Source organism: Callionymus lyra, chromosome 3 (assembly GCF_982586985.1).
Source record: "Callionymus lyra chromosome 3, fCalLyr1.hap1.1, whole genome shotgun sequence".
NCBI lineage: Eukaryota > Metazoa > Chordata > Actinopteri > Syngnathiformes > Callionymidae > Callionymus > Callionymus lyra.
Genome location: NC_141820.1, coordinates 10,233,480 through 10,247,392, shown reverse-complemented (window position 1 = coordinate 10,247,392; position 13,913 = coordinate 10,233,480). Strand labels below are relative to the sequence as shown.

General features: G+C 33.2%; 1 protein-coding gene across 1 annotated transcript; it reads left to right on the top strand.

The window, feature by feature from the left end:
- Positions 1 to 6,636: 6,636 nt before the first annotated feature.
- On the top strand, positions 6,637 to 13,162 carry fabp3 (fatty acid binding protein 3, muscle and heart). The gene is made up of 4 exons (XM_087786413.1): positions 6,637 to 6,830; positions 9,190 to 9,362; positions 12,723 to 12,824; positions 12,891 to 13,162. Exons 1-4 carry the CDS (start codon positions 6,761 to 6,763, stop codon positions 12,942 to 12,944), a joined length of 399 nt encoding a protein of 132 aa, XP_087642539.1. The 5' UTR covers positions 6,637 to 6,760; the 3' UTR covers positions 12,945 to 13,162.
- Positions 13,163 to 13,913: the final 751 nt, after the last annotated feature.

Genomic DNA, 13,913 nt, shown 5'->3' with positions numbered 1-13,913 from the left:
ATCCTGCTGGTTGAATAAACGTAACTTTTAGTCTATTTAGTCTATTTTAGTATTTTCGGACTCCATTGTATACATTTATATCTATATCTCTAAATATGTACTTTTGAATAACCCCATTAAAAATGTACGGTTTTATTTTTTTCAAATCATTAATATATTTCACACATTGCTGGTGAAAAAATAAGCTAAAAAAGTCTGTAAACGTAACACACTGTATCTAGTTCAGGACAGATACCGAGGTCAGGTTTGATAGGAGGTTCGAAGGGAGAGGTCACAGAGGTCGTCCGGGTCAAAGGTTAGATCCATGACCGAGAGCAGAAGGGAGTGTCCAGTGTCCAGATGTTTGTTCAATTACATTAAGCAACAGAACCGGAGCAACAGCTGGAATAGATATCAACATTCCTGTCCTCACACTGACCAGCAAACACACAAACATACACACACACACACACACACACACACACACACACACACACACACACACACACACACACACACACACACAGATGTATGATTTCCCCAGAATTCCCATAGATTTAAATTCTGCCAAAAAAATCAAGGGTGTGCGCTCAAACTTCCCAAAGGTAATGTTGTGATCATTTACGACTCCCACATGTGTACAACGAGCTTGTGCAACACACTCTGACGAACACATGCTGCAGCGTGTGAAGAGACGTGCGGAGATATTCTGGTCCACGGCTACATGATGTCGACCTTTCACCTGCTCTCTCTTCTACCATGTGTCTCGGCGACACCTGTCCGTGTCAGACATCGGTCGCACACATACCCACACAAGTGGGTGTAAAGGCAGTGGGTCACGGGGTCGAGGACCATCATTAATGCGTTAAAGAGGACAGTTAATAGATGTTGTAAATCGAACCTGGAATCATTCATTTTGATGATCGATTTCACCGTATTCATGAAGGTCGTTTCATAAAGTCGAATTGTAATCATTTTCACGCCTTAAGCTTATTTAAAACATACTTTAAATAATAACAAGGAAAGAAAAGGTCACTGGGTATTATTACATTTATTATGTAGGAGTAAATGTGTGGAACACTACATAACAAAATGAAAAAAAGACGTGAATTTGAAATCCTAAAATTGAATATACGTGGCTTAAAGGATCACGAGTTTGCAAATATACATAAGAGACGATATGTATTGACGGATAAGTTCAACTATATAACAATACATGAAACATATATGATCCCATGAGACACAATGTTAACATGACACACACACTGTTGACATGTTGTTGACATAAAACCCATTAGGGAACACATAAGACACATCATGTTTGCATGACATACATAACTGATAACTGATGGGAAAGAGCTGAGCTAAATCGATATTATCATATTTAACAACCACTCTTTCAGAATTCAGACACGCATGTAAACTCTGTTCTTTTCTCACTTGTATACAAGTAAACTGTGGGACTTTAAACCAGATCTGATTTCTATTCTTTGTTTAAGTAAAAAGCCTAAAGTCAGATTCCTTACCTGACGACTACACACATAACGATAACATGAATGATCACATGACACACACAATCTTAACATTACACAAATAAAATGATCACATGATTTGCATGTCACACACATAATGTTCACATGACGTAAATATACGACCACATGACAACATCCCAATCGTAATAATGTTCAAATGACACGAAAAATATCACATATATGATCCCATGACACATGATACCCACATTAAATAAATAGACACATGACAGAATCATGATAACTTAGATTATCACATGAAATACATCATGTTCACATGACATAAATATACAATCCCATGACACACAAAGACCACATACTGTATATGATCTCATGACATAAATAATATCCAATGACATGAATAAACACTCACATGACAACATCATGATGACAAATTATTGTATGACAGCATTTTGTTCATGAAGCTCATAATGCACGCATGAAAAACATAATGTTCACGTGACATGAATAAACAATCCTATGACACACAAATACCCTATACTGTATATGATCTCATGACATACATACTATCCAATGACATGGATAAACTATTGCATGACAACATCACGATCACATACATTATTGCATGACATTCATAATGTTCATGTGACAAAATTAAAAGATCACATATATGATCCCACAACACACATGATACCCACATTACATAAATAGACACATGACAACATCATGATAACCTAGATTATCACATGAAATACATCATGTTCACGTGACATAAATATACAATCCCATGACACACAAAGACCACATATTGTATATGATCTCATGACATACATAATATCCACATGACAACATCATGATGACAAATTATCGTATGACATCATTTTGTTCATGAAGCTCATAATGCACACATGACACATGAAAACAAATGATTACATTATAAACATAATGATAATATACCTGATCCAATGACATTTATAATGTTCATGTGACAAAAATAAAATATCACATTTATAATCCCATGACAAACATAATATCCAAATGAAATTAATAAACACTCACATGACAACATCAGGATGACAAATTATCATATGACATAATCATGTTCATGACACTCATAATGCACACATGACACATGAAAATAAATGATTACATTATACACATTATGATAATATAAATGATCCCATGACACACGTAATATCCACATTCCATGAATAAACACTCACATGATAACATCATGATGACAAATTATCGTATGACATAATTATGTTCATAAAGCACATAATGCACACATGACACACATAATGCACACATGACACACATAATACACACATGACACACATAATGCACACATGACACACATAATGCACACATGACACACATAATACACACATGACACACATAATGCACACATGACACACATAATGCACACATGACACACATAATACACACATGACACACATAATACACACATGACACACATAATGCACACATGACACACATAATGCACACATGACACACATTATGTTCACTTGACATGGATAAATGATCATGTGACACAATGAATTGAATGAATCTTTAATTATTAGATTACAGCTCAAAATAGTGTGATTGTAGATGAAGTTTCTACGATTGTACATGTATGATTCAAAACCAACAAGTGTACGATTAAGGATCCATGATTTGTTCACAACATAAAGATATGATAAAGATTGACATCAACTCCAGAGAAGTGTTAGATGATACATCTGCTGTAGATTCTATTGGTGTGTGTGTGTGTGTGTGTGTCAAGTTGTTCTTTCGAGTAGTATTTTTCAAAGCTCCTCTGTGTTAAAGGCATCTGTCACACCGACTCAAATCTTGACACTTGGTGTGTCGACCGCTGTTTGTTCAATCTTTCTTTATGACGACCAACATTCCTGCTCAGTGCGACTTTTTCACCTTGAAACAAATGGTGTTTTCATGCTCGCTTGCTTTTTATGGCGGGTTTTCTCCAAATGTTCCGCTCAGTTTCAGCCTTTTTCAGATACTTTCTGTCCCTTTCCCTTCATGTTTCTGTGACTTTCAGAGCAACACGAATGTTTCAGGACTCGATCTGACGACTCTTCACACGTTTGCAAATTCAAGAGAATGTTTTGTTTATTCAAATCTACGGATATGTTTCCATAGAGAGTGAAGACTGTAGCACTAACGGGATTCTTGTGTATTGAAAGGTCGACGTTGTAATCAAGTCAACGATTAATCAAGTAAATGAGTGATTAAAGTGATTGAGATCTAATTATCTTTGTCTTTCAGAAGGTGCTTCTGTTTTCAAGTGAAACTATGATCAGTTTTCTTGTCAAACAGTAAAGAGATGTGGCAGAGTTTGTGAATTAAAGGACTTTTATATATATATATATATATATATATGTGTATTCATAGATGGTCACACGTGTGCATTATATACATTTTAACAACATGAATTAATATAAACAACACCAAACATGAGAACAATTATTATTTTAATTGTTTGATTATAGTTGAAAAGTGTTTGATTATAGTTGAAAATTGTTTGATTAAAGTTGAATATTGTTTGATAATAGTTGAAAATTGATTGATTTTAGTTAAAAAATTGTTTGATTATAGTTGAAAATGGTTTGATATTAGTTGGAAATAGGTTGATTATAGTGGAAAATTGTTTGATTATTGTTAAAAATTGTTTGATATTAGTTGGAAATTGTTTGGTTATAGTTAAAATTGTTTGATATTAGTTGGAAATTGTTTGATTATAGTTGAAAACTGTTGGATTATAATTGAAAATTGTTTGAATACAGTTGAAAATTGTTTGATTACAGTTAAAAATTGTTTAATTATAGTTAAAATGGTTTGATATTAGTTGGAAATAGTTTGATTATAATTCAAAACAGTTTGATTATAGTTGAAATTGTTTGATTATAGTTGAAAATTGTTTGATTATAGTTGAAAATTGTTTGATTATATTTGAAATTGTTTGATTATAGTTGAAAATTGTTTGATTATAGTTGAAAATTGTTTGATTATAGTTGAAAATTGTTTGATTATATTTGAAATTGTTTGATTATAGTTGAAAATTATTTGATTATAGTTGAAAATTGTTTGATTATAGTTGAAAATTGTTTGATAACACTTGAAAATGACACATGTACAATGTATGAGAAAAACAAGTAAATTGTATGTTGTGAAATCTTGACTTTATATAAATCAAGGATAAACTTTAATCCGATGTTCACGTCAAGATAAAACAAAAACAGAAACAATCTATGGTATAGACTCCAGTCTCCCCGCGACCCCGAACCCAGGATAAAGCAGTAGACAATGAATGAATGAACCTAAATAAAGAATCCTCTGACCACCATCATCATCATCATCATCATCATCATCCACCTTCTTGTATGTTTGCACAACACACACATAACTTCATCACCTTCATCCACAAGTACAGATGTAAGTTGCTGCAGTATTTGATGCAGACAGAGCAGCTCTGGCTCTCTAACTTCCCCCAACACTGCACCAGGATCAATCACTGGAGCCGACGCCCTCCTCTGGAGCCTCGTCTGGAGCCTCCTCTCTCTCCTCGGACAGCAGGGGCCCATTCATCTGGACGACCCCCTCCCTCTCTCAGAGGCTTCTTTTCTCTGCAGCTCTTTTCTTTGGACTCCCTGACCCTTGACCCTTTCTCATTCCACTGCATGTTTTTCAACAGACTTTGTCTCCAGAGTTCCTGCACCATAGTCCGGTTAGCAACAACTGTTAGCATTATTTAACGCAAATTTAACAAATTAAGTCAAAGTAAAACTTGAAATAAAATATATATATATATATATACTGTATATTCATCTAGAAATGTTCCCGATGGCTTGTCTAACAATTGTATTACTATTTCAACTTGTCGACCACGATTCTATCTATTATTTCTTCCTTTTATTTGTGCTATTTATGGGAATTGGTTTTAGACTTTTCATGGTGCTTTTATATATTTTTCTTGTAATTAAAAGTATTATAAGATTGAGTATTGAACAAAGTATTGTACGCAATTATATATATAATTTATACGTTTTATTTTGAATTGAAAAAATACATAAAATACGCCTTTTTTGCTTTATAATCTTTAATTTTGTGCTATTTATGGAAATTAAAGTTTAAATGAAACCAACCTTTTTTATGGGTATTGTTTTAACGTTTTCCTTATAATGAAAAGTATATGAAATTGAATATTTTCTGCCATAATAGCACTTTTTTTTGCATTGGATATATTGTATTTTTGATTGAAAAATACATGAAATGTGCCTTCTTTTTTTTTTTAGCTTTAGAATTTTTTTAATAAAACTTAATCTTCCTTTTATTTGTGCTATTTGTGGGTATTGGTTCTACATTTTTGCATCGTATTTTTAAAATGAGAAATATAAAATATAAAATGAAGTATAAAACATTTTCCTTTCTGCCATAATAGCATTTATTTTAAATTGAAAAATACATGAAATATACCTTTTTTTTTTAAGAATTTTTAAACAAGAGTAATTAAAAAAAATCGAATAATTACAATTAACTTATGACTAAAGCATAATTTAAATTAACCTATTTTTTCATATTGAAATCTTTATTGATCCCTTTATTTTTCGGTTGACGGCCCTGTTTTAAAGTTAGTAAGTAAGTAAGTAAGTAAATTATATTTATAGAGCGCTTATCTAGACCTCGGTCACAAAGCGCTTAAACAATCAAAACAATACTCAATAAAATATATACTTAAAAAGTCAAGATAACACACAGTATATAATATTAATATGTTTTTTTTTTAACATTTACTAAACATATTTTAACCAGAACTCTCCCTTCCTCGTCTTTTTTATTTCGTTCTATTATAAATAATGATGAATTAAAGAGTTTAATTTGACAAACATAGTGGAAAAACAAGCATGTGAGCAAAAAAAACGTGTCGGTCTTACAACGAATCCAAAGAAAATAAATGAATAATAAAATTGTAAATTCATCCCTAATCATTTGAGTGAATCATCACTTTTAATCAGCTTTTATCCAAATTTAAATTTTCCATCCTCCCTCCTTCTTCCTCCACCCCGGCATACACCCAAACCCCGTGACGTCACGAACAGCCGGTACAAAGCAGCCAATCAGCGAGCAGCTCCGGCGTGAGTCGCTGACTCTTCTGTCTCCGTGTGTCTCGCTCTCCCCTCACTCCTGTCTCACCCCCCGAGCCTCACGCACTCTCTCCCCCTCTTCACTCTCTCACTCTCTCCGTCTCACCCGCCGCCGCTGCAAACATGGACGCCTTCGTAGGAACCTGGAACATGAAGGAGAGCGACAAGTTCGATGACTACATGAAGGAGCTGGGTGAGTGTGCGCATGCGCGCGGACATGCAAAAAAGAACCCGGATTATTTAATATTTATATTATTTTATTTTTTCTAATGTGAGTTTACGGGTGAGAAAAAAAAGGGGGGGATGGCGGGCGGAGATGAAGAGGGAGAACGGGGGGTGCAGGCAAGATGGAGGGAGGGTGGAAAGGATGAAGAGAAACGAGGAGTGACCACGTGGTGGTGGAGTCTGCTGAGGTGGGCGGGGCTTGAGAAGAGAAGAGGTGGTCAGCAGCGGCGTGACCTCTGGTGACCTTTGCTTTTGTTAGGCTGGGATGGGGGGCGGGGGGTTGGATAGTACGGTCTTCTTTGTTTCCGGTTTCAGTCTGAGCGCACGAGATCAATTCTTTGTTTGACCCACTGACCGACCTGCACGAGATACTGACCTGACCTCTGACCCCTGATCCTGGTCGATCATGTATCTGCGGGTTAAGGTCACAAAACTGTACAAACTTTGAATACATTTGACAAAATAGTGGTTGAGAAAAAAATCCTGTGACAAATTAAGGAAAAATAAAAGTCAAAAACATTTTTAACACAATTGTGTAAAATGTTAAAAATCTTCTAAAATTCTAAATCCTGTAATAAATGCACAAAACTCTGACTTAATTTAACAAATAAAATAAAATAGTTTTACTAAATCGTGTAAAATGTACCAACTCTGAAAAAATTGTTTGATTAGTTTAAATTGTTTGGTTATAGTTGAAAATTGTTTGATTATAGTTGAAAATTGTTTGATTAAAGTTGAAAATTGTTTGATTATAGTTGAAAATTGTTTGATTATAGTTGAAAATTGTTTGATTAAAGTTGAAAATTGTTTGATTATAGTTGAAAATTGTTTGATTAAAGTTGAAAATTGTTTGATTATAGTTGAAAATTGTTTGATTAAAGTTGAAAATTGTTTGATTATAGTTGAAAATTGTTTGATTAAAGTTGAAAATTGTTTGATTATAGTTGAAAATTGTTTGATTAAAGTTGAAATTTTTTGATTATAGTTGAAAATTGTTTGATTAAAGTTGAAAATTGTTTGATAACTGTTTTTTACTAAATCCTGTAAAATGTACCAACTCTCAAATCTTTCTCCCCAAAAAGTTCTGTAACACATTTGCAAAAATATCTAGAAAAAAAATGTAAAAACTTTCAAACATCTTTTTTTTATCTTTGCAAAAGAAAAACTAGGACAATCATATAAAATTCAATGTTTATGGAAAAAAAATCAAAATCTGAAACAACCATACAAATCAATTGTGTTAAAAATGTTCAAATGCTGAAACAATTAAAACAAAACATATAACAAACTTTCAAGAATTGTCTTTTAATAATATATATATCAACATATTACTAAACTCTACGTCAATTTTACTAAAACCTTTACTCGCTCTTAATTAATTTTACTAATTAATTGAAAATAATTGACCAAACTTAGAAAATTTTGCAAAAAAAAGTACAAACTGGAAAAAAAATCTCATGATTGTGTAACGAATGAACAAACTGTGTAAAAATAATTCTACAAAATCGGCTAAACATTTTTTTTTCTAAATTCTGTAACGTTTTTAGAGACTTTTCAAAGGGCAGAGGTCAAGCCTCTCCGAGGTCACGATCCCATTAGCCCCTATCTTTTAGATACAGACGGTCAACAAGACCCCGACTAGACACAAACTATTCCGAGGACAGATGTCAATCAAACTCCTGAACTATTCAAGCTCAAGTATTTTAGAAACGAGTATTTCTTACAAAATATTAATTTTCATCAGATTTACTTAAGATATAAAAGTTAATAATTACTTTAAACTCTCTAAATCAACACATGTGTCCTTCAGACGCCGCTCACTGTGTGCGTGTGCGAGTAAAACACACACATTTGTGTGATTGATTCCAGAAAGTAAATGGATTACAATCAACAATTGAGCTGTCAATCATTCAAGATAACAACACATCGTTGGCTTTCATCAGCGTCAGTCGTTGTAACGATAACATGAATAACTTGTTTTTAAAATGTTTATTACAACGTGTTGTGTTTGTAAACTTGTTGCACGAAATTAAGAAGTTGTCGAAACACAACAGCAACACTTGATTGACAGGTGTCGCCGCTAGAGTCAGTTTAAACAGAGGTGTGTCAAGAGTGCAAACTTCACCGTCGACCTTCAGGAGAACTGGTCGGTTGTGTTTTAAAAATGGTGCGAAGCGAACGACCAATGAATGAACCCGTGACCCTCGGAGCACACGTGTGCCCGACCGGGGTCAGAGGTCGTTACAGAACACTGTGTCCGAATAAAACACAGAACAGACTGTTTTGTTTTTTTAATTTAACCGTGTTGTTCCGTGTTCTTCACGCAGGCGTGGGCTTTGCCACACGCAAGCTGGGCAACATGACCAAACCCACGACCCTCATCTCCCTGGAGGGCGACCTGGTGACCCTCAAGACCCAGAGCACCCTGAAGAACACGGAGCTGAGCTTCAAGCTCGGGGAGGAGTTCGACGAGACCACGGCGGACGACAGACACGTCAAGGTGAGGGTTTTACCTGCTAGCTTTAGCTTCTATTTTAAGCTATACCTGCTAGCTTTAGCTGCTAATTTAAGCTTTACCTGCTAGCTTTAGCTTCTAGTTTAAGCAACCTGCTAGCTTTAGCTTCCAGTTTAAGATACCTGCTAGCTTTAGCTTCTACTTTAAGATACCTGCTAGCTTTAGCTTCTAGTTTAAGATACCTGCTAGCTTTAGCTTCTAGTTTAAGATACCTGCTGGCGTTAGCTTCTAGTTTAAAATACCTGCTAGCTTTAGCTTCTAGTTTAAGCTACCTGCTAGCTTTAGCGTGTACTTTAAAATACCTGCTAGCTTTAGCTTCTAGTTTTAGCTACCTGCTAGCTTTAGCTTGTAGTTTAAGATACCTGCTAGCTTTAACTTCTAGTTTAAGCTAGCTTTAGCTTCTACTTTAAGATACCTGCTAGCTTTAGCTTCTAGTTTAAGATACCTGCTAGCTTTAGCTTCCAGTTTAAGATACCTGCTAGCTTTAGCTTCTACTTTAAGATACCTGCTAGCTTTAGCTTCTAGTTTAAGATACCTGCTAGCTTTAGCTTCTAGTTTAAGATACCTGCTGGCGTTAGCTTCTAGTTTAAAATACCTGCTAGCTTTAGCTTCTATTTTAAGCTATACCTGCTAGCTTTAGCTGCTAATTTAAGCTTTACCTGCTAGCTTTAGCTTCTAGTTTAAGCAACCTGCTAGCTTTAGCTTCCAGTTTAAGATACCTGCTAGCTTTAGCTTCTACTTTAAGATACCTGCTAGCTTTAGCTTCTAGTTTAAGATACCTGCTAGCTTTAGCTTCTAGTTTAAGATACCTGCTGGCGTTAGCTTCTAGTTTAAAATACCTGCTAGCTTTAGCTTCTAGTTTAAGCTACCTGCTAGCTTTAGCGTGTACTTTAAAATACCTGCTAGCTTTAGCTTCTAGTTTTAGCTACCTGCTAGCTTTAGCTTGTAGTTTAAGATACCTGCTAGCTTTAACTTCTAGTTTAAGCTAGCTTTAGCTTCTACTTTAAGATACCTGCTAGCTTTAGCTTCTAGTTTAAGATACCTGCTAGCTTTAGCTTCTAGTTTACGATACCTGCTAGCTTTAGCTTCTAGTTTAAGCTACCTGCTACCTTTAGTTTCTAGTTTAAGCTGCCTGCTAGCTTAAGCTTCTAGTTTAAGATACCTGCTAGCATTAGTTTTTAGCCGCCACGGATGCTAATGTCAGTTTTAAAACCCGACGGGCAAAATTTTATTTTTGGTTCCCGCTCTTTGTATTGTCGCACACAAGGTGTGTGTCGTTGTTGTGCGACAGCTCACGTCTGAAAAATGTTTGTAAAATTGTCTTGGAATGTTGACGAACCACCAGAGGTTTTGAACTCGCTGAACCCTAGTTAGCTGGTTATGAACTAACCTTTGTGTAGTTTATCAAAACTATTTTCAGTTAAAAGTCTAAACCAAGACTACATGTGGCTCACGATCTGCAGTTTAGAGAGAAAAAAATAAATAGAAATAAATAAATGAACGAATTTACTTTTTATTTATTAAGTTTATTTATTAAGATTCATATAAATGATTGTTTTATTTAAATTGTTTATATTAATATAAATAGATTTGAAAAAAATCACACGATTTTTCTGAAACAAATTATTGTAATAAAGTTAATAATATTATTAATACCACATTTTTTGTAACAATTTTCAAAACTAGGAAATCATTTTAAAAATTAAAAAAAAGGGAAAAACTGAAAACATTTTACAAATCCTGGAACAAATTGTTCAAAAAAATGGTGTCAAAAATATACAATTTCAGAAAATCTTGTAAATTATTTATTTTTATATAAATACATTTGAAATCTCACACAATTTTCTGTAATAATCTGCATTAATTTTTACAAAATGCTGGAAAAACCCCAGGTTATCTTTATAACCGCGGTAATACGAATTAGTGCGAGGCCCTCTATGAGCTGTTGCTATGGGTTACCACGAGGCTGTGGTAGAGACTTTATATACATAAATAAATCTACCGACACACGGAGTCAAGAGTGTGATCGTGTTCAGGAACATCTCGAGACGATGGAGGAACAAGTGGAAACCATGTCTCGTCAGAAATAAACTCATGACTCATCCGTGTTGAGTCAGAATGTTGAGTCTCGACAGGAAGTCACTTTAGATCCACTTACAAGAATCTGATCTTATTTATCTTTTAGATCCACTTACAAGAATCTGATCTTCGCAGCGTTAACTCAATATATTACATTAACTTAGTTATAAAAACACTTAGAGTCGTGATAGTCTCTGGTTTCTCTGGTGTTCAGTGTTGAAGTGATTTAGTCACGATATTGTTCAATTTCAATGTTTTTTTTTAAATATTTAATTTAATCATTTGTTTCCTGAACATTTTTATTTGTTTTGTTTTTTAAATAATTAAATTATCAAAATTATATTTTGAAATTGTATTGCAGTTTTATACCAACATTTTAATGTTTATATATTTTTTTTAATTGTTTAAAAAAAACGTTAAAATCTCAACTTTACAAACTCTTCGATCAAATAAATCCTGTAACAAATTAAACATTTTAAAAGATGGTGTAAATGTTCAAAATCTAAATACATACACAACTGGTTAAAAACATCTATAATATCTGAATACATTTGACAAAATCATGTAATTTTAAAGAAACAATGTACAAAAATGTACAAATTCACAAAAATAATTTTATAATTTTTTTTGAAAAATAAGTCACATTTAAGTAAAATTGCTTTAACAAATTGAAAAACAAATTTACAAGATAGTTTAAAAATGTTCAAAAACTAAATACATACACAACTGTTTACATTTTATCTGAATAAATTTGACAAAATCATGTAACAAATTTACAAACTCTGAACAAATTTTAAAGAAACGTGTAAAAACTGTACGAACTCTCAAATCATTTTATTAAATTTTTTTTTTTAAATAAACAAACTCACGTTTTACAAAATCCTTTAACAAATTTACAAACTCTGAAATGTTACTATTTAAATAAAAAAAAGAAGATTATCACTGTTATACCAACATTTTAATATTGAAGTGAAAAGACTATGAATTATAAAATATTGAATTTAAAAATGTTTTTTTTAGTTAATGCTATTAGAAACGTTTTGTGTAAAAAGTACCAACAAATACTAGACTATTTTTTTCAAATTATTCAAAAATAATTATATAGAAATTACAGAATTAAATTGTTGAAAAAATAATAAAATTGTTGAAAAAACGTTTCTAAATGTTACATCAATCATATATCAATCTGATGATACTTCCAGACGTTATTAGCTTGTTTGCTAATGTTTGCTAACTCAAGTGATGCTAACTGTGGTTGTCCTTCAGTCCATGGTGACGATAGAGGACGGCAAGATGGTCCACGTCCAGAAGTGGGACGGCAAAGAGACCAGTCTGGTGCGGGAGGTCGACGGAAACGCTCTCACGCTGGTAAAGAACCACCTTTAAGATTTGTTTTTATTTTTCTGACGCTAACCTTTCGTTTCCGTGGCTCAGACTCTCACGCTCGGAGCCGTCGTCTGCACGCGTCGCTACGAGAAAGCCGAATAGAAGAAGCTCCGTCATGAAGACCCCCTGAAACCACCGTCTCGGACCCCCGACTCAAAACATCTCAAACCTCTTTCATGAATTGTTCTCTGACGGTTCGAACCACTGACTGCTATTCCAACCATTTGTTGTTGTTTTATTTTTGTTTTGAATGTTGTGAAGATAAACCTGGTGTTGAAAATTTGAAAAGCTACTCGATGAATAAAAACGGTTTGAAGGATTGTGGGAAATATTCTGGAGTTATTTTTCCATTCGGGGGTTGCCAGAGTGAGATTATCCTCCCTTTTCATGACAAACCTCAATCTTTATTTAACACATCATGTTCCTCATTGGTCGTCATTCAAAAAAAACTTTATTAAGTTTTTATTTCACAACGGACACATTGAAGTCAAATAGATCGATTGACTCTGACACGATTTATACAATAAATAAATGTTAACAAAAACCTAAATACAAGAGAAAATGTTTATACATTTTTACAAAATCCTGTAACGAATCAACAAATTCTGACGCTATCTTTAAAGATTGTTCATGAACTTTGAATAAATTTGACAAAATTGTGTAGAAAATTTCAAACCACTGAAACTAATTTACAAAATCATGTGACAATTTTATAAACTGTAAACCAATTATACAGATTTGTGTAAAAACTTTACAAATCCTGAAATAATTTAACGTAACATTTAGTTGTTCAAAATCTAAATACATTTGACCAAACTGTAAAAACATGTACAAACTCTGAAAAAATTCAAATTAACTAGTTAATATTATATATATATATATATATATATATATATTAACTGTTGTTACAAATAAATTGTACAAAATTGCGTAAAGAAATTGTTAAAATTCTGACACAAAATCTTTTATGAAAAGAACAAACTGAATAAATTTGACAAAATATTGCAACAAATTGACAAAAAGTTCTATAAGATTGTTTAAAAATGTTCAGAATCAAAATAAATTTGACAA